This window comes from Oryctolagus cuniculus, chromosome 10 (assembly GCF_964237555.1).
Source record: "Oryctolagus cuniculus chromosome 10, mOryCun1.1, whole genome shotgun sequence".
Lineage (NCBI taxonomy): Eukaryota > Metazoa > Chordata > Mammalia > Lagomorpha > Leporidae > Oryctolagus > Oryctolagus cuniculus.
In genome coordinates this window covers 69083148-69104608 of record NC_091441.1, presented here as the reverse complement: position 1 = coordinate 69104608, position 21461 = coordinate 69083148, and the positions used below count along the sequence as shown (strand labels likewise).

The following is a 21461-nucleotide window of genomic DNA, read 5'->3' as shown; positions in this document are numbered from 1 at the left end:
TCCTTGTTCCTGACTTCACTCTGGCTCAGTCCTGGCCACTGGGGAGTAAACTGTCTCTGAGTCTCCAGTAAAAGAAAAAAAAAAAGTACCCCAGAAAATCAGTCCTCATGGAGCAGAACATGGTGCAATTCAGAGATGTGTCAGACATGGAGCAGCCGTGGAGCCGGGCACTCTGTTCCGTGACAGCCAAACAGGATGAAGGCCAGGAAGGAGCAGGTACCAGCCCCCTGGGATTAGGGGCCACACATTCCTTTCCTGCTGTCCTGATGCTATTTTAGCATAAACAGAACTCATGGAAAATGCTCTGCTGCTCTCGGGCCAAGCAGACCGGCTGCTGGTGTTCAGTGCCTGTTCGCTCTCGGGACCCTGGTTCTCTGACTCATTTGGAGACTCCTGTGGTGGAAATCTCTGGATGTGGGTGAAGAGCTCACAGCTACTGAGAGCTGCTGACATGCAAGGCACCTGCCAGGTATGGGCATACCCCTTGGTCAGTGCCCACAGCACCCTGTGAGGAAGGCAGCTCTGCAGTCCATGGGCCGGCATCTGGGGCCAGAGGGACGGAAGCTGGGGTTGGGCCTGTGCCCTATTGCAATGCCAGACTTTGCCATGGAGCAGCTGCCTGGCCCCCAGGTGGTGGTGAGGGGAGCGACACAGCGCAGCTGGCAGGAGGCGACAGAGCGGTCCCAGCCCATGCTGAAGCTGACCTTGGCTGACATCCAGCCCATGACGGCTCTCCTTACCCTGCCCTCGCCATCCCTAAGTCTCCCTCCCCCCTGCTTCTTGGGTGTCCCCTTCACAAAATCAGAATTCTCTGCAATTCCAGGGCTCTAACCTGGCCTCACCTGTGAAACCACACAGCCTGACTTGCTCTCGCCCTGCCCCGGGCTGGTCTTTCTGCTCCGCTCCCAGTTACACAGCGGGAGAGCTGAGGGTCACCAGTAGGTACAACTGCTACAGGGGAATCTTTGAAGGCTGGTGGCCGACAAAAACCAGGGAAGAACAGAAATCCCACAGAATAGTGGTGGAGTGCCATATATAAAACAAACCAGGGTTTTAGAATGGATGTCACAGGGTGTGCCTCTATGCGCTGCTATCCTGTAGGGCTTTCTGAGATGATGGAAAACCGTGCATTTTGTCACACTGTCAGACACGGCCCCACTCAACCCTGATGCCCTGTGGCTCCTGTGTGCTCTCATAGGCTCCTGTGGTCATCAGGTGCAGGGACCCCCCTGCTCATTGCACCTATACAAGACCCTGCGTCTTCACCTGGTTTACCTGGCTACCCCATTCAGACCACAAAGGAAACGCCTTTCTTTACATACCATATGCCTATGTACCAAAAAACAACCCCAAGGCATCAGGCATTGGAGTATTTTATTCCTCGAAAGAATTCCCTGCAGAATCACTCTCTGGGGTCTCCCGTGTGTGGTGAGGCTGTCCTCGAGGGGGGTTCACCCTGGATCGTGAGGGGTGCTGAGTAGCCCGGAGAGTGCAGAGAAGAGGCCCTGTGGCGGGGGTGGGGGCTCGCTCGCTGGGCCTCTGTGGGGGCACAGCAGGGTGTGAGTGAGCAGGTACCTGCAGCCCCACCTCTCAGGCACCCAGGAGCCAGAGCCAGCCAGGGAGAGGCCCACTCCCCCACTAACACCTGTGCTTCCTGACGGCACGTTATTAGGAAGAGCAGAGAGAAAGTTCAGAGCCGTTTGGTCTTCTGACCGACCTCAATTCCAGCGCTCGAGGAAAGACACTGGCCTGCTGCTATGAGCCTCAACAGAATTCTTTTTCCACGCAAGATCCCACCTCTGGAAGAGAAACAAACGAGGCCCGGAGCACAGGGCACACACTCTCCTCCCGGCTCAGCCCACAGAAGCAGCATCTCAGAGGCGAGCCTCCCTTCGCTCTGTCCCCGTCTCGGATTCCGAATGCTGACAAGGGAATCACGGGGAAGCAGCGTGCAGTGCACAGCACTGTCGACTGGGGGAGGGGGGAATACCGCGCCCACCTTCCTGCTGAGCCCAGATCTGCAGCGACGCTGGCGACACGTAGGGAGGCACAGACAAGCGCGTGCCATCGGGTTCATTTATTGCATTCCGAAGCACCCGGGGAAGGCCTGAGAAGAGTCCGCTGCATCAGCAGTTCCAAAGCGTCATTACCTGAGATGTGCACGGGGGAGTCGACACGGCCTGGCCGCGGCGTGGCTCCTATGGCACGTGGGCGCTGGCCCTGACGGAAGGACGGGCACTGACCTGACAAGGGCTGCGTCAGATCAGAGAAGAGGACCCGGCCAAACACCAACTCCCAGCGATGGAGATGCGGGCTGCAGAGGCCAGCCACCTGCTGCAAGCTGGGGTCAGCAGCTGAGATGCCTGGCCCAGATCACGGGCTGCCAGGCCAACGGCAGCCCTCCCCCCAAAGGCCGAGTCCTGGTCCTCGGGCCGCACTGCTTTGCGAGGGCAGCTCCGTGTCACTTCTCATCGTCCCGCCCATAGTGGATAGTTTGCAAGGCCTGCGCCACAAGCGTCGCCATCTCCGGGGTGCCGGCAGCAACCACTCTGCAGGACATGAGGTCGAGGGGCCCACCTAGGAACAGAGCAGGGAGGGTGGACACCCCGGTTACTGAGGGGCCGGGACAACCTCGTATGATAACTTCCGGCACATGCGGGGGCCCCATGTATGTTTCAGGCCCGCACCTGCCAGGCAGTCTAGAAGTGAACCAGGGGCAGAAGGGCCCAGCAAGGTGTAACAGTAAAGTGGGTATGTGGCCATCAGGCTGAGCCCTCCTGAGCCTCTGTCTGAGGACCAGCAGGAAGGAGGCCGTCTGGGCTGGCCACTGCCTTCTCCACCCCCGTGTGGCCTCATCTGCAGAGCTCTGAGAGGAAGGGGGAATTCGGGTGGGGAGGCACCGGGAAGCACCCTACCCAGAGTGTCACTCGGTCTGGTTTCTGCAGGGCCCTGAGGCTGGGAGGCTGGCTGGGGCGCAGGGCTCACCTGAGGTGTCCATCACGATGCCACCTGCTTCTCTGATGATGACCGTGGCAGCTGCCAGGTCCCAGCAGTGAAGGCCGAACTGGTAATAGGCGTCGGCGGCCCCGGCGGCCAGGTGGCAGAGCGCCAAGGTGGAGCTTCCGATCACTCGGACCCTGAGGGAGAGGGAAGGCCAGATGACGGTGGAAGTGGAGCCCAGCTCTTGACGTGACGTGTGGGCTGCCTTCACCCACTTGCGTCCTCACTGGGCAGGATCGGGGGCCAGACTCAAGCCATGGGCTTCTGTCAGCAAGCTCGGGACGCAGAATTCAGAATGGCTTCAGCGCCCTGCCCTGCAGGGGCTCCTGGGTGCTGAAACACAGCTGGTGCATGCACTCTACCTACATTACATTCGGGTTGCCAAGTATGGTGTGTGGCAGGGGATGGGGACTCATCTGGACCTTAATAAACATTCAGAATTAATGCATCAGAGTAACGTCCACCTGAAGCCAGAACGACACGCAGGACCCCTTCAGACCTCTCTTGGATTCTCAGAACAAGGATCAGAAGGGGTACAGGACCCCATGCAGTTCCGGACGCCCCCTGGTGTCCCTCAGAAGAAGCGCAGGCTGCGCGGCGTCTGCACAGAAAGCACGCGGCTCTCCCGCTCCCACCTGCAGGGGGCGCTCCCGACACCGGTCCTTACCCGTGGGCCCTGGCGTGCAGCAGCCGCTCCATGTTGCTCAGGAACAGCTTCAGAGTGGCGGGGTCGCGCCGGGGGCCGATCTCTGTCAGAACCAAGGCCTTGGCGAGATCTGCAACAGAGGGAAGCTCCCGTCACCCAATGCCGCTGGACAGGGCGGTGTCCCCTGGAGAAGGATCGTCTTTGCGTGGTTTCTGCTAGAAAGTTCTTCCCGCAGCTTCGCGCAAGGCGAGCACACAGCTGAAACGCAGCCCCGCTGGCCACGGCCCCTCTGGTCCGGCTGCCTGGTCTCAGCCTGGGCGCTGCAGGGACGGAGTTTCCTTGCACGCTGGGACCGTGGAGACCTCGGGAGAATCTGGTGGCTTTTGAAGATCATCGTTCAATCCTAAATATTAAACAAATGACTCCCCACTGGGCACACCCCGTGCCTCCTGGAGTGACCCTCCTGTCAGACCCCACGCGGCCTCCCGAGGAGACGGGAGGTGGCAGGGATGACCCCTGCACCAGCAAGGGGCTGGCAGCTGGTTGGTGGCTGTGGGGGACGTGCCTGGGCCTCTGCCCCTGTCCCTGACTGGGGGACGGGGACCAGCAGTGACGTGTCCTCGCCTTGTTGCTCACGTCACGGCCTGTTGGCCCACCAGCGAAGAACTACAGATGACAAGCATGCGCAAGATGCTGCACATCCTACATCACTGGGGACACGCAGACTAACACAGTGGTGAGACCCCAGTGCACCTCTGTCAGAACACTGACATCAAATGCTGGAGCGGAAGTGGAGCAACAGGAACTGTCAGTCATGGCTGGTGGCAATGCCAAACAGCACAGCCCCTTGCAAGGCAGGTCAGCAGTTTCTCTGAAAACTGAACACACTCCCTTGCTATTCACCCAAAGGAGCTGAAAATGTGCTTGTATGGAACAACCTGCAGCTTTCCTCCTAACAAAGCCACTAGTGGGCCTTCAGCAGGTGATGGCAAACTGTGGGCTTCCAGAAACAGAGCTGTGCCACCCTAGAAACAAGCTGTCAAGCCCCGAGACTGGGCAGGAACAGCGAATGCACTTCCCAGGCGAAGGAGGCCAAGCCGAAGAGGCCACACGCTGTTCTGGACAAAGCACAACCATGCACACAGTGGGAGGGTCAGAGGCTGCCAGGGGCTGGGAGGGCTGAGCAGTGGAGAACAGAGTTCTCAGGGCCGATTCAACCCTTCTGAGTGAGGCTGTGAAGTGACTTCTTATCCTGTGCGTTTGTCTAAGTGAATGTCCAATGCCAAGTGTGCACACCATGACGGTCACCTATCAATGTGGGTCCACTGCAACAGACCCCCGTCCCAGGGTGGAGTGTGGACATGAGGGCCAGGGTAGGGGTGTGGACGTAAGGGGTGGGAGCTCTTTCTGGACCTTCCGTTTGATTCTGCTATGAACCTAAAACCACCCTAAAAAATATAGTGAAAGAAAGGAAGACACTGGCTGGCCTGTTATTTTAGCCTGAAAAATCACAGAAGCACCGGTGACGGATGTGTTGCCTTCTCCTACCCTGCTTGCAACCAGCTTGCCCAACTTCACATGCTACCCACACCCACACATGAACCCAAACACAGTAGCTCTGTCTTTCACATGCATGAAAATACAACTTAAAAACACAACAGTTTGGGGCTGGTACTGTGGCGCAGTAGGTTAAAGCCCTGGCCTGCAGTGCCGGAAGTCCATTCAGACGCCGGTTCTAGTCCCAGCTGCTCCACTTCCAATCTAGCTCTCTGCTATGGCCTGGGAAAGCAGTAGAAGATGGCCCAAGTCCTTGGGCCCCTGCACCCATGTGGGAGACCCGGAAAGAAGCTCCTGGCTCGTGACTGGCGCAGCTCTGGCCATTGTGGCCATCTGGGGAGTAAACCAGCAGATGGAAGACCTCTCTGTCTCTTTCAAATAAACAAAAAATAAAAAAAATTTTTTTAAAAAGCCACAACAGTTCTACAGGTTATTGGGACTGATCTCTTGACAATACATCATACACAGCTTCTGCCACTCACACCTCACTCTCTGACTGCACCCCATTCTACTCAGTGCCACTTCAAGCCCCTACAGATGAACACTTTCCATTCTTGCTATAAAGTGATGGTGAAGACCTTTTCCTGTAGAGGTTTGTGCAGTCATGTTGACAGTATTTTCAAGACAGAGCACATGAAGTGGGATTTCTAAAAGAGCGTGCATATTTTGAATGTATTTTTTATGTATCTGAGAGGCAGAAAGAAAGAAGCAGAAAATGAAAGAGACACAGACCGAGTGAGTTCCCATCTGTGGGGTTGACTCTGAATACTGGCAATAGCCAGGACTGGGCATGGACAAAACTGGCATCTGGAACTGCAATCCAGGTCTCCCAGTGGGTGGTAGGGGCCCAACTACTGGAGCCACCACCACTGCTTCCAGAGTCTGTATCAGCAGGAAGCTAGAGTCAGGAGCCGGAGCTGGGCATTGAACCCAGGTACTCCAGTGTGAGACCTGGGGCTCGTAACTGATTTTTTTAAGATTCATTTTCATTTATTTGAAAGGCGGAGTGACAGAGAGACAGAGATTGTCCATCTGCTGGTTCACTCCCAGTGATTAGGGCTCAGGTTAGGGCTGGGCCAGGCTGAAGCCAAGAGCCTGGAATTCCATCCAGGTCTCCCATGTGGGTGGCAGGAGCCCAGGTGCTTGGGCCACCTTCTGCTGCTTTTCCAGGCCTATTACCAGGGAGCTGGGTCAGCAGCACAGCAGCCAGGGTTTAAACCAGCACTCTGATGCAGGATGGCAGCATCACAATGGCTTAACCTGCTGCACCAGGTCGCCGGCCCCCTTCAACTAACATGCTTAACTCCTAGGCCAAATGCCCACCCAGAATGTACGTAGTCTAGATTTTGGTATCATTTTCCAGTTTGCCCTCCCCCAAACCCCACTAGGGTCTAGGAGCTCCTGAACCGTTTGTAAGTCCCAGCAGGATCCCGTATGCTAAGGTGTGTACTTCAAGAGTGATCTTTCTCTAGCAGGAAGCTCAAAAATGACATCCTTCCCTCCAGGGCATTTCCTGGTGCCCTGGGAAAATAGGAGGGGAGACACGGAGATTCCCGCCAGGAAGGAGGAAGGAGGACGCTGGACAGCTAGCCCACGGGCAGCTAAGCCCGACTTTTATTCAGATGTCTAAGATGCCTGCCCCAGGAAACCAGCTCTGCACCCTGAAGGACAGGCCCGAAGGTGCAGGCCTCCAGGGGCAGATGCACCCCACCATGGGCACGGGGGCTTCCAATGAGGCAGCCAGGGCTGTTGAAGGGGAAATCAAGTCCTGTGCAAGCTGCTGCTTCTCCATGCAGGCTGTGGGGAGCTCCACACTCAGGCCCACGCCCTGGCTGCAGACACACACAGGGCTGGAGTAGCGCAGGCACCTGCTGAGGCTGTAAGCGGCCGAGACTTAGGCTCGCCTGGTGATTTGTGAAAGGAAAGGTTTCTTCTTACAGTTTAAAATGTGTGCAAGGATCACTCTTAATCTAGCACCTTCCCTTTCTAGGTGCAGTGAATTCATTCCTTCTAATTCCCGCAAATGTAGGAAGCTATGTGCTGCCACCCTAGAGGCAAGATGCTTGCTGTTGCAATTTGCCCTGGATGAGAGGAGAAAAACGCAATTTATTGAACTCTTCTCTACTTAACAACATAGGACAGTTATTCTTCTTGACCCACAAGTACTGTGAGTTCTGCATTTTATTGTCCTTTGTCCTAGATTTGCTATAATAACTTTAAACCTAATTCAATGGAATAAACAGTCATTCCTCAGGACGCACAGAGGACTGGTGCCAGGGCTTCACCCGTGGGGACTGAAAACCACACATTCAAGTCCCTTTACATAAATGGCACCTATTTGCACAGAACCCACACACAGCCTCTTGGATACTTGTAATCATCTCTAGATTATTAACCATACCTGATGTAGTGTTGTGTGAAGAGCTGTTCAGGGCATAATCGCAAGGCATAAAAGCTCTGCACGTGTTCAGTACAGACGCAAACCTCGGGGGAAAGTTTTCAACCTGCAGTTGGTTGAATCCATATCTGTGGAACCTGCAGTGACAGACGGCTGACTGTGTATACACTTATTTTTTTAAAACTAAGTTATTTTTTAGTTAACACATGAGAATAGAACATATTTAGGGAGACCAGTGTGATGATGCAACATGTTTATAATGTGTAATGATAAATCAGGGTAAGCAGGGTTTTCTTCTTCTTAAACACTGATCATTTCTGGGACCGGCACTGTGGCGTAGTGGGTAAAGTTGCTGTCCGCAGTGCCGGCATCCCGTATGAGTCCTGGCTGCTGCACTTCTAACCCAGCTCCCTGCTACTGTACCTAGGAAAGGAGCAGAAGATGGTCCAAGTCCTTGGGCCCCTGCACCTGCGTGGGAGCCACAGAAGAAGTTCCTAGCTCCTGGCTTTGGATCGGCCCAGCTTTGGCCATTGTGGCCATTTGGGGAGTGAACCAGTGGATGGAAGATCTCTCTCTCTCTCTGCTTCTCTGTAACTTTGCCTTTCAATTAAACAAATAAATCTTTTTTAAAAAGTTTACTCAGTTGAAATGAACTTTAAGGAAAAAACCCACATTGATCCTTTCTATGTGCTGGGAACCCCGTGCCCTTCCCAGCCCCTCCTGACTGCTAGTCTACTCTCCACTTCTATTAGGCCAGCTTTTTTTAAACTTTCACATACAAGTGAAAACACGCATGAATATTTTTAAAATTTAGAATATTCTGAGGGCTGGCATTGTGGCGTAGCAGGTAAGGCTGCCACCTGCAACACCAGCAGCCCATGTGGGCACCAGTTCGAGTCCTGGCTGCTCCATTTCCAATCTGGTTCACTGCTAGTGGCCTGGGATAAGCAGCAGCAGAGGGCTCAAGTGTTTGGTCCTTGCCGCCCATGTGAGAGACCCAGATGAAGCTCCTGGCTTCTGGTTTTGGCTTGCTTCAGCACTGGACTTTGTGGCCATCTGGGGAGTGAACCAGCAGATGGAAGACCTCTCTCTCTCTCTGTAACTCTGACTTCAAAAAACGAATCTTTAAAAAATGATTATTCTGCAATTCATGGGGGTGGTGAGAGTTATGGCTAAATGGATACAGATCTTGTTTGCAGTGATAAAATTTTGGAAACAGATAGTGGTGACGTTTGTACATTGTGAATGTAATTAATACCACTGAACGGTATGCTTAAAAATGATCCGAGGGGCCGGCGCTGTGGCTCACTTGGTTAATCATCTACCTGTGGTGCTGGCATCCCATATGGGCACAGTGTTCTGGTCCCGGTTGGAGCGCCGGATTCTGTCCTGGTTGTTCCTCTTCTGGTCTAGCTCTCTGCTGTGGCCTGGGAGTGCAGTGCAGGATGACCCAAGTGCTTGGGCCTTTGCACCCACATGGGAAACCAGGAGGAAGAATTTGGCTCCTGGCTTCCAATCGGCGTGGCTCCGGCCGTAGCGGCCATTTAGGGGGTGAACCAGTGGAGGGAACACCTTTCTATCTCTTTCTCACTGTCTAACTCTATCTGTAAAAAAAAAAAAAAAAGATCCGAGGGATGGGCACTTGGCCTGGCAGTCAGGATGCCTGCATCCCACGTCAGAGTGCCTGGGTTCAATGGCCGGCTCTAGTTCCCGACTCCAGTTTCCTGCCAACACAGCCCCTGGGAGGCAGCAAATGATGGCTCAAGTAATTGGGTTCCTGCCAGCTATGTGGAAGAGCTGGCGATCTGGTTCCAGCTCTGGCTATTGTGGACATCTGAGGAGTGAACCAGTGGACGGGCCCTCTCTCTTTCCCCCTATTTCAAATAAACTAAAAAATAAAAATAATTCAAGTAAGTTATTATATATAAATTGTATATATAATACATATTATATATGCTTTACTACAATAAAACTCTAATGGCAGATTGCAAGGATCGCATCTCAGTATGTTCTTTGCATACAGATTTTGGGGTGAAAAAAACCAGTCTGGCTTCTGACAGTTTGAAAAATCTGATTCCAGGGGAGCTGGATACAGTGCCAGAGAACAGCACTGTCTTAAGAGAAATCTTAAAACTGAAAGGTAAGAGATGAAAATCATTTGCATACATTCAAATAGGCATTCGCAGAGAAAAAGGCAATCTGTGCTTCACAGGCTGGAAAACCTGCCTGTGGCACAAGCTGGCTTTGTAGAACAGATGGCCCCTGTGGCCACACCCACACAGGGGTGGATTTTATAAAAGTGTCCTCATTCCCTCAGGCTTCTTCAGATCATTAAGAGCCACTCGAATGAAAATAAAAGTTAGCCTCATTTACCTAAGAAGGTCAGTATTTTTTAAAAGATTTTTAAAAAAGATTTATTTATTTATTTGAGAGGTAGAGTTACAGGCAGGGAGAGGGACAGAGACAGATGTTCTATCCAGTGGTTCACTCCCCAAATGGTTGCAACGACTGGAGCTGGGCTGATCCAAAGCCTAGAGCTGGGCTGATCCAAAGTCAGGAGCTGGGAGCTTCCTCTGGGTCTCCCACATGGGTGCAGGAGTTCAAGAACTTGGGCCATCCTCTGCTGCTTTCCCAGGCCATTAGCAGGGAGCTGGATCAGAAGTGGAGCAGGTGGGTGTGCTCACATCAGTCCCCAGGGTCCCAATGGGGGCTGGGATGTCTGAAGGGGATGGAGCCCCAGGCCCTGTGACTGCTCCTAGTGCACCTCTCAGGGCCAGCCCTCTTAGGGCAGTGCCAGGGTTGAGTACAAAGGTATAGGAATGAACTCCAGAGTTACCTACAGCAGTAACAGAGCCAAGGTCGCCTGGGCTCCCCCCTCAAAAAAAAAAAAAAAGGAGAAAGCCCATTGTAAAGTATTTCACAGAAACAACAGGAGAGGGAGCTTGTGAGCCATGAAGTCATGAAAACTGCTTTGAAGTCACCCCCTCCCCCGGTCCCCAAAGTTTAGGACTATGAACTTCAAGTCAAAATAAGTCACCAGAAAGAATCCTGGGTGAACCCCAAACAGAACCATCATAAAAAAAGGAGACAGGAGCAGAGAACCATATCTACAGCCGATAAACAAATGCCAGAGAGACTCCAACACCAAACAGGACGAGCTGTGTATAAAACAAAGAAACAATCCATGAAAAAATAGCATAACTCAAAATTAGAGGCAGGGGCTGGTGGTGCAGCAGAGCAGGTTAAGCCACTATCCTATATCAGAGCACTGGTTTGAGTCTGGGTTGCTCTAATTCCAATCCAGCTCCCTGCTGACGTGCATGGGAGGGTAGCAGATGATGGTCCAAGTACTTGGACCTCTACCATCTGTGTGAGAGACCTGGATGGGTTTCCAGGATCCTGACTTTGGCCTGGCCCAGCCCAGGCTGTTGTGGTCATTAGGGGAGTGAACCAGTGGATGAAGATCTCTCTCTCTCTCTCTCTGCCTTCCAATAAATAAGTAAATAAATCTCAAAAAATTAGAGGTAACAGGACTTGGAAAAAAATAAAGACAACAATCCAGAAAAGATGACAAATATAAAGGAACACAGAATAAGTAAACATAATGGACTGTGATTCAGAAGAAACCGGGTAAAAAGATTTAAAAAAATAATTTTTTGAAAAGGTGAAAAGGAGATAAGAAAAAGTGAAGGTAAATAGGGAAGACCCAAAAGACAAAAAATGCAGCAACATAATTTGCAGACAAAGACATACTAAAAACCATAATTCAAGAAAATCTTTAGAAATTGAAAAAGCAAAGACTTGAAATTACATATTGAAGAGGCATACCAGTGTGTACCGTAGGAGATGTGACTCAGAAGCAACACTGAGATATATCCTGATAAAATTATTGTGCTATAAGAAACGTAGAGGGGCTGGCATGGTGGTGCAGTAGGTTAAGCCATCATTTGTGACATTTGCATCCCATATCTGAGTGGGTTCAAGTCCCAACTACTTGGCTTCAGATTCAGCTCCCTGCCAGTGCAGCCAGGAAGCAGTGGATGACAATGGCTCAAGTACTTGAGTTCCTGCTACCCACATGGGAGACCCGGATGGAGTTTCTGGCTCCTGGCTTCATTCAGCTGGCCCTGCCTACTGTTGTGGTCATTTAGGGAGAGAACCAGCAAATGGAGGATCTCTCTCTTTCTCTCTTTGTTTCTGTCAGTCTCCCTTTCAAATAAATCAATAAATCTTTAAAAATAATTAAAGACAGGCAGAGAGAGTTCTCACCTGTTGATTCACTCCTCAAATGCCTGCAATGGCTAGGGTTGGACCAGGCTGAAGGTGGGAGCCAGGAACTCAACAGAGGTGTCCCACTTGGGTAGCAGGGACTCAAGTGCTTGGGCCATCACCTGCTACCACTCAGGGCACACATTAGCCAAAAGCTGGAATCAGGATAAAGCTGAGACTCAAATCCAGGTACTCTGATATGGGTCGTGCACATCTCAGTCACTAGGGTGAACACCCACCCCCATTTTTATTTTTACCATTTCATACTGAAGTGTGCCAGCATTTAAAAGAGATGAAAATCTCAGTGAACCCATTTTCCAAATGACCAATTAATGTCACGGAATCCTCCATGAGCAAACGATCACATCAAAGAGTAAGAAGAACCACTGCTTTGTCACTGGATCCACACTACAACCCACCTTTAAGAAACCACTACTTGGGGCTGGCGTTATGGTGCAGTGGGTTAAACCGTGGCCTGCAGCACCTGCATCCCATATGGCACCAGTTTGAGTCCTGGCTGCTCCACTTCCAATCCAGTTCCCTGCTAATGCACCTGGAAAAGCAGCGGAAAATGGCCCAAATGCTTGTCCCCTGCACCCATGTGAGAGACCTGGAGAAAGCCCCTAGCTGCTGGTTTCCATCTGCCACAGCTCCAGCCATTGCAGCCATTTGGGGAGTGAACCGACAGATGCAAGAGTTTTCCGTCTCTCCCTCTCTCTCTGTGTAACTCTGCCTTTTAAATAAATTAAATCTTTGAAAAAAATACAAAGGAACCACGACTTGTTGAACTTTGGTTTAAAGTCAAAGAAGAATTTCGTCAATGATCTAAAAAGTCAATTAAAATACTTCTGTTCCCAACAACGGTATCTGTGTGATTTTCTTTATACTTCCATCAAAGTGGCATATACACAGATATACACAGTGTATTACAACAGAAGCAGATATGAGAATCTAGCAGTCTTCCAGTACGCCAGGCATAAATAATACATAAAACAATGTTACTCTCTTCATTAAATTTTGTTTTGCTTTGGAAAATATGGTTAAATGTTAATGTCTTCATTCTAAAAATAAATAACTACTTTAAAGACTTTAGGAGCCGACACTGTGGCGCAGTGGGTTAAAGCTGCAGCCTAAAGCACCAGCATCCTATATGGGCACTGGTTCAAGTCCCGGCTGCTCTGCTTCTGATCCAGCTCCCTGCTAATGCACCTGGGAAAACAGCAGAGGATGGCCCAAGTCCTTGGGCCCCAGCACCCATGTGGGGGACCTGGCTCATGCCTTTGGGTTGGCTCAGCTCCAGCCATTGTGGCCATTTGGGGAGTGAACCAGCAGATGGAAGACCACTCTCTTTCTACCTCTCTCTTTAACTCTGTCTTTCAAATACATAAAATAAATCTTAAAAAAAAAAAAAGGACTTCTTAGTTTAAATTTCTAAATCACACACATCAGTAGATATAATTCTTTTGGGGTCTTTGATATTTTCTTCAGGGCTATAAGTGGACCGGTCCTAAAAATCAAAAAAGCCTTGGGAAATGCTGTATTAGAGAATGCTTCTCATGGCCGGCGCCGCGGCTCACTTGGCTAATCCTCCACCTGCGGCACCGGCACGCCGGGTTCTAGTCCTAGTTGGGGCACTGGTTCTGTCCCAGTTGCTCCTCTTCCAGTCCAGCTCTCTGCTGTGGCCCGGGAAGGCAATGGAGGATGGCCCAAGTGCTTGTGCCCTGCACCCGCATGGGAGACCAGGAGGAAGCACCTGGCTCCTGGCTTCAGATAGGTACAGCGTGCTGGCCGTGGTGGCCATTTTGGGGGTGAACCAACGGAAGGAAGACCTTTCTCTCTGTCTCTCTGTCTAACTCTGCCTGTCAAAAAAAAAAAAAAAAAAAGAGAGAGAGAGAAAATGCTTCTCACATAATTGAAAGCATCGGAGAAACAGTGCCTGAGGATTGGCGGTGGGTGTTACACCTCTGTTCACCTGGAGAACCCACACTACATGATGACTTTAGGATGACTGCACGGCCTGGAATGGCTCTGCCCACGCACATATGGTACAAAGCACCCGAAGCAGGGAGACCACGGGGGTAAGATGTGACCTATGGAGAAGCCGGCCAGATGTTTTATAAAGGGTACATATGCCGGAGTGTTGTAAGAGGGGGAAGATCCCAAGACGGGCGGGGGGGGGGGGTCCTTCCATCTGCTGGTTCACTCCCCAGATGACTGCAATGGCCAGAGCTGAGCTGATCTGAGGCCAGGAGCCAGGAGCTTCTTCCAGGTCTCCCACAAGGGTGCAGAGGCCCAAGCACTTGGGCCACCTTCCACTGCTTTCCCAGTCACATTAGCAGGGATCTGGATTGGAAGCAGAAGAGCCAGGACGTGAACTGGTGCCCATATGAGATGCTGGTGCCACAAGTGGTGACTTCACCTCCTACGCCACAGCGCTGGCCCCTCAAATCAAGGTTTTAAAAAGTAACCCTTTTAATTAATAGCAGTGAACCTAATGTATCCGAATGTCCATCCTTAGTTGGTGTCTTATTAATGGGAAGCAAGGCCTGACTACATCCTCATGGGAGCTTTGCTGGGGACAAAAGGACAAACGAAGGGATGGGCCTTTGGCACAGTGGTCAACTCACAGCTTGGGATGCCCACAGCTCATATGAAGTTCCTGGTTCGAGTCCTGGCTACTCTGATTCCATCCAGTTTCCTGCTAACGCCTCCTGGGAAGGCAGATGATGGCTCAAGTCATTGGGATCCCTGCCACTCACACGGGAGATGCAGACTGAGTTCTGGGCTTCTGACTTGGGCCTGGCCAGCCCTTGTTGTGGGCATTTTGAGAGTGAGCCAGTGGATGAAGATCTCTGCCTGTCCCCCTGCTTTTCAAATAAAATGAAAATAAACAAATAATTAAAAAAAAATAAGTCACAAACCCCTTCTAACTATTTTCAGTACTCCTTTGTTGATAGCTAGTACTGTTACTCTAAACTGGATACAAGGGTACCTCCAAAAGTTCCTGGACACATGGCATTAGGCTGCAAAAAAAAGTTTTGAAATGTGTATTCAGAAAATTTCAGATTCTGGAGCCTTTTGGATTCTGGACTAGCACCGGGACTTCAGTCTGGGATTGCTGGGTGTGGACGAAGCCAGGGGCTGTGGGTGAGCAGCACGGAGCCCCCAGGTGACAGGCCACTGGGTTTGTTGTGCCTTCTCTGTCTACTTCTCATGTGCCTGCAATTTTGCATGGTGGAAGTGGAAGGAGACACTACTCATGAGACTCTGCCCTCCAACTCTCCAGGGTGAGCTGAGAACATTCTAGAAAGGTGTCACAGTGTAGGGAAGGGGAGGGAGGGCAGGAAAGTGGAGGAAGAGCCCATGGCGGCATCAGTGACTGCTGCCCTACAGCACATTCTCTGGTCACAGCCTGATGATCTCGAGCTGAGACCCCAGCTCCCTCTTTGGCAATGACTGTCATTTGTAGGTGCTCTGTGCCTGGTGCTTGGCTAGCCCACATGATTCTCTTATCAACAGCACCCACATTGAAAACACTTCTGGCCACTGCAGGAGGCAGAGTCAGCATGGCACCCAGGTCTGCACGGCACTTAGGAACCACACCACCCAGGAGCACACATTGTCACCTACTGCAGAAGTCCATGACACACAGGCTGGCCCCACCTCACCTTGTCAGTTGGAATTCTTACAAAGTCACCAGTGGGCTTGGGACCACATGCACTTTGGAGAGAGGTGGGGACCACAACACAGCAGTGTGCAGAGGTTCATGGTCATGTCTGAGCAATGGGCTCGCTGGGGATAGGAGCATGTTTCTGTCTCCTAAGTTGTCAGGTGCCTAGCGGGGGCCAAACACAGAGCTGACCAGACAGAATCCCCACTTGGGCGGGGCCCAGAGGAGCCACAGTGTGACTGGGTGACTCAGCAAGGCCCCTGTGCAGGACGTGATGTTACAACACAAGACTGAGCCGCAGGCGGCCAACTGGGGACCTGGGTGTGTGTGAACAGAGCTCAGCACTGTCACCAAATGAAACGGGCAGCAAAGCTCACCCAAGCAGGTCTAATAACACACTTCCCTGCCTGTTACACAATTAGGCTTGAGCGGGTGCCTCTTGGTGGGCCTGGCTGTAATTAACGCTGCTCTTCCTGCAGCTAAACAAAACTCTCCAGGAGAGGGAGGCCCGCAGGGTCACCCAGGGTTGGAAGCACCCTGGGTGAGTCTGTCCTGCCTGCCCCCTGCACAGCCTACTGCCAGCTCTCCCCTCCCCCTGCTAGAGCCCGGGGGAGGGGCTCTCATGGCTCCATGACAGCCCTCTCTTCCTCTCCCCACAGTCCCCACCCATCCCATGGGCAGCGACACACCTCACCCCTCTGGCCACCTCCAAGGCCAGCAAAGTGACAACCATGGAGAAGAAACAGCAGAAAAGTGGAACTAATGAAGAAAGGTATTAGCAAGGAATTTTAAAGAGCTGGGAGTGGGCGTGTGGCTTAGTGGTTGAGCTGCTGATTAGGACCTCACATTAGAGTGCATGGGTTTGATTGCTGGCTCCAGCTGTCAGCTCCAGGTTCCTGCTAGTGCAGACCCTCGGAGGCAGCAGTGATGGCTCAGGTAACTGGGTTCTTGCCACCTGCATGGGAGACTTGGATTGGGATCTCAGCTCCTGGATTCAGTATCTGTCCAGCTGTAAGGGCTTTGGGGGGCATGGGGTGAACTAGAGGATGGGAGCTCTCTTTGTCTCTCTCTTTTTATAATAAGTAAATACTTTTTTTTATTTAAAAAATGAGAGATGGAAATGAAACTGGGGGAGGCAGGGAGGCAGGCAGCTGGGCAGCCAGAGGGCATGCTGCCACCTTGAGACTGCGGCCCCTGACCCCGAGGGAACCACCTGGGGGTGGGCCGAGCACTTGACCAGCTTCAGAAACGGGCAGCTGGCCAGGAGCAGGGGCTGCGTCTTCTGCCTCCCAAGCCCGCCCAAAGACACCTTTAAGACCACCTCATCCAGCTGCCTCGGCCTGGGCTCCTCTCTACTTCCGTCTGGCATTCTTCTGTCCCATGTGCAATAAAATGTCACGGGTTTAGTACTGTGGGAGAAAAGCCAGGAAGAGTCATGGCCAGCCCGAGCAGGTGTACTGTTAACAACAGGCGGCTCCACGCAGTTCTGGGCGGTTTGAGTGTCACAGGAACCTCTTTCTAAAGGCGACTGGATGTCCTTGAGGCTCTGTTTCAAGGCAAACAAGGGCAAGCCAGGGTTACAGCTGTCGGTCTGAGGTGCGTGGGAACACTGCCTATTGAAGCCGTCATTCCTGCGGCCGCAGAAACTGAAGCCAGCTGTTAGGCCACACCTGCAGAGCTGACGCTGCACCTGGGCAACCTCACCTTGTGACAGCAGCACCGCCGAGGTGGACCTGGATGCTCTGAGGGTCAGAGACTGGTGTCTCTGAGGGCCATGGACTATCTGCCCAGGTGTCCTACAGACCAAATGGTAACCGATGACTGGATTTCTTTTAGCCTTCATAATAAATAATGTGAGTGCAAACAGAATGAGAGGGACCAGCACTATGGCATGGCAGATAAAAGCTGCCTGTGGTGCTGGCATCCTATATGGGCGCTGGTTCAAGTCCTGGCTGTTCCACTTCCAATCCAGCTCCCTGCTAATATGCCTGGGAAAGCAGTGGAAGATGGCCCAAGTGCTTGGGCCCCTGCACCCATGTGGGAGACCAAGAAGAAGCTTCTGGCTCCAGGCTTAGGACTGGCCATTTGGGGAATGGATGAGCAGATGGGAGATTCTCCCTCTGCCTCTGCCTTTGCCTGTCTCTCTCTGTAACTCTGCCTTTCAAATAAATAAATCTTAAAAAATAAAAAGAAGAATAGAAGGAGAACATGGTTCTCCTGGTCACAATTTTTTTAAAGAGATTTACTTATTTATTTGAAGGTCAGAGTTACACACAGAGAGAAGGAGAGGCAGAGAGAGAGATAGAGGTCTTCCATCCGCTGGTTCACTCCCCAGTTGGCTGCAACGGCCAGAGCTGAGCCAAACCAAAGCCAGGAGCCAGGAGCCTCCTCTGGTTCTCTCACGTGGGTGCAGGGGTCCAAGGACTCCAGCCATCCTCTACTGCTTTCCCAGGCCACAGCAGAGAGCTGGACTGGAAGTGGAGCAGCTGGGACTTGAACTGATGCCCACATGGGATGCTGGCACTGAACGTAGCAGCCTTACCCGCTGCACCACAGCACTGGCCCCATCCTGGCCAAATTAACAAAAATGTTAGGATGTGGAACCGGTTCAGTTTCCACTTTATCAGGGCCACCAACCATGTCTCTACAGAGACTGAATCCTCAGTCGGACAATTCCCTCTGTCCCACATGGGGGTAGCTTCCGGCATTTTCCACCCAATCCATGTGAAATGGGCAGGGAGGGGTCACGTGACGCCCACCTGTCTCCTTGGAGACCTGCAGCCGCTGACCGTTGCAGAAGGCGCCCCGGCCCCTCTGGCCCGTGTACAGCCGCTCCTCAGTGCAGTGGTAAATCACTCCAAATTCCAGCTGTGGGTAAGGAGCAGGACAGAAAACAAATGCGGATCACTCATCCCACATGAAAAATACAGAAAGTTAAAGGCAAGGGCTACTCCAGGTTCCAAGATGAGCACAGTGACCATGGGACAGAGGTAACCTTCCAGGAGGAATGGGAGAAAATTAGAGTCCAGATTTCACACTAGACCTCGAAGTGGAAGCTGATTTTCTTTCTTACATACTAGTGTTTTTTTGTTTTTTTTTTGACAGGCAGAGTGGACAGTGAGAGAGAGAGAGAGAGAGAGAGAGAGAGAAAGGTCCTCCTTTGCCGTTGGTTCACCCTCCAATGGCCGCCGCAGCTGGCGCACCACACTGATCCGAAGCCAGGAGCCAGATGCTTCTCCTGGTCTCCCATGGGGTGCAGGGCCCAAGCACTTGGGCCATCCTCCACTGCACTCCCGGGCCACAGCAGAGAGCTGGCCTGGAAGAGGGGCAACCGGGACAGAATCCGGCACCTCGACCAGGACTAGAACCTGGTGTGCCGGCGCTATAGGCGGAGGATTAGCCTAGTGAGCTGGGGCGCCGGCCCATACTAGTGTTTTTAAAATATATGAAGATGGGGCCGGTGCTGTGGTGTAGAAGGCTTAGCCTCCAGCTGCGGTGCTGGCATCCCATATGGGCGCCAGTTCATATCCCAGCTGCTCCTCTTTCCAATCCAGCTCTCTGCTTATTGGTCTGGGAAAGCCTTGGAGGACGGCCCAAGTGTTTGGACCCCCGTACCCACGTGGGAGACCCAGAAGAAGCTCCCACCTCCTAATCAGCCCAGCTCTGGCCACTGTGGCCATTTGGGGAGTGAACCAGTAGATGGAAGAACTTTGTTTCTGTCTCTCCCTCTCTCTGTCTATAACTCTACCTCTCAAATAAATAAATAAAATCTTTCAAAAAATATGTATGAAGACTAGGGGCCAGTGTTGTGGTGCAGCAGGTTATGCCACCACTTGCAAGACTGGCTTCCCATACAAGCGCCAGTTTGAGTTCCAGCTGCTCCACTTTCCATCCAGTTCTCTGACAATGTGCCTGGGAAAACAGCAGAAGATAGCCCTATTGCTTGGGCCTCTGCCACCCACATCAGAGACCCAGATAGAGTTCCAGGTTTCTGGCTTTGGCCTGGCTCAGCCCCAGCTGTTGCAGCCATTTGGGGAGTGAATCAGTGGGTAGAAGATCTCTCTCTCTCTCTCTCTCTCTCTCTGTAACTCTGCCTTTCAAGTAAATAAGTAAATCTTGAAAAAAAATGAAGATTAATAAAACTATTTTAAAAATTCACATCATAGGGGCTGGCGCTGTGGCACGGTGGGTAAAGCTGCTGCCTGCAGTGGTTCGAGTCCTGGCTGCTCCACTTCCAACCCAGTTCACTACTAAGGCCTGGGAAAGCAGTATAAGATGGCCCAAGTCCTTGGGCCCCTGCACCCACGTGGGAGACTACGAAGAAGCTCCTGGCTCCTGGCTTCAGATGGGCGCAGCTCTGGCCGTTGTGGCCATTTGGGGAGTGAACCAGCAGCTAGAAGACCTCTTTTTCTCTCTCTGCTTCTGCCTCTCTGTAACTCTGCCTTTTAAATAAATAAATAAAATAAATCTTAAAAAATTCATACCATAATCAACCATTAGTAACCAAAAGTTACTGAAAAAGGTTATTTCTTTAGAAAGGGCTTAAATCTTTTTTTTAAGCTGTGGAAAAAGGACCACGCGAGGCTAATCCTTTTTTTGTTTTGTTTTGTTTTGTTTTTTAAAAGATTCATTTGTTTATTTGAAAGTCAGAGTTACAGAGAGGCAGAGGCAGAGGCAGAGAGAGAAGTCTTCTATCCATTGGTTCACTCCCCAGTTGGCCGCAATGGCTGGAGCTATGCTGATCCAAAGCCAGGAGCCAGGGGCCAAGCGCAGCTTCCTGGTCTCCCATGTGGATGCAGGGGCCCAAGCACTTAGGCCATCTTTTACTGGTTTCCCAGGCCATGGCAGAGAGCTGGATCGGAATTGGAGCAGCCAGGACTCGAACTGGTGCCCATATGGGATGCTGACATTGCAGGCGGCAGTTTTACCTGCTATGCCACAGCACCGGCTCTGAGGCTAATCCAACCCCTAAGAAACCCTCCTGACTGCCCTGGAAGAGAAGAGGCTCCCCACAGAGGGCCTTGCCCCAAGCACCTATCGCAGTCTCTCCAGAGCCCTCTGGGCACGAATCAGGGCTTCACAGTACAAACAGGCAGGAGGAAGAGGCTGCGTGGGACATGATACGGCCTCTGGCCCATGCACCTGCCTTTGCTGTTCCCCAGCCTGCTTCCAACCAGCCCAAGCTGACAAGAGCAAGTGTGCCCGGCCGGGCGCGGAGTCAAGCATTCACCTCTCCAGGCAATGACAGACCCAGGCCAATGGCTTCCCGAGGCCTTGGTCGGCCCTGGGGTGAACTCAACCACTCTGCCGTGGACGTCCCACCCTCCAGGGAAGGGGCTGATTCCTGGAGAAGGGGGGGAGGAAGCAGGAGTCACTGGGCTCACAATGACAGCCTGCAGCTTCCTAGCAATACTCAATCCCTCCTCCACAGCCCTGGCTTTACCAGGATTCCCAAACCCAGGCCCATCCCAGAATGCCTGGGCTTACAAACACAGCAGGCTCACAAGCAGGTTCAGAACCTGGCCCCAGCCCCTCCTCTCCTTCCTGCTTACCTGGTGGTCATGGAGTCAGCCCCAAGGTCCCACACTGACCAGTCCCAGGGACAACATTTAGTAGGGAAACAAGGGAACGACTAACTCCCTACGCAAATGCCGATGTGAACATTCTTGCTGGCACTTGGGGACGGGTGTAAATCGCTCTCAGCTTCCTCGCTGGGGAATCGGGGGCTGAGATGAACAAATGCTTTTCTAGAGGAGGCCGGCAGTCCCAACACTGAAGCAACAGCAAAGAAATTAAGGCTCTTCCAGGCGTCACTGCTTGAATAGAGTAATAAGGGTGAACTCCCCAGCCCTGCCTCCCGTCAGGTCCTGTGACAGCGCCTGGCTCAGGATGCCGCCTGGAATCCTGGAAGAGGCTCATTC

The 21461-nt window shown here is 52.1% G+C and overlaps 1 protein-coding gene and 1 long non-coding RNA gene across 5 annotated transcripts in view; one reads left to right on the top strand and one right to left on the bottom strand.

Moving 5' to 3' along the window:
- Positions 1-296: 296 nt before the first annotated feature.
- On the top strand, positions 297-8239 carry LOC138844056 (uncharacterized). Its single transcript, XR_011379445.1, has 3 exons — positions 297-469; positions 1791-1880; positions 8029-8239. It is a non-coding gene; the product is annotated as an uncharacterized lncRNA (long non-coding RNA).
- Positions 2063-21461, bottom strand: part of IMPA2 (inositol monophosphatase 2) — a 44785-nt gene continuing 25386 nt past the window's right edge. For all 4 annotated transcript variants that reach the window (XR_011379444.1, XM_051852190.2, XM_070050507.1 and 1 more), the window contains exons 5-8: positions 18300-18408; positions 3668-3776; positions 2986-3137; positions 2063-2577 (exon numbers count right to left, since the gene is read on the bottom strand). Coding sequence is in view for 3 of the 4 variants with exons in the window: in XM_051852190.2 (XP_051708150.1) it covers positions 2462-2577; positions 2986-3137; positions 3668-3776; positions 18300-18408 (486 nt within the window). In the remaining variant the exon portion in view is untranslated. The remainder of the gene's footprint in view (positions 2578-2985; positions 3138-3667; positions 3777-18299; positions 18409-21461) is intronic.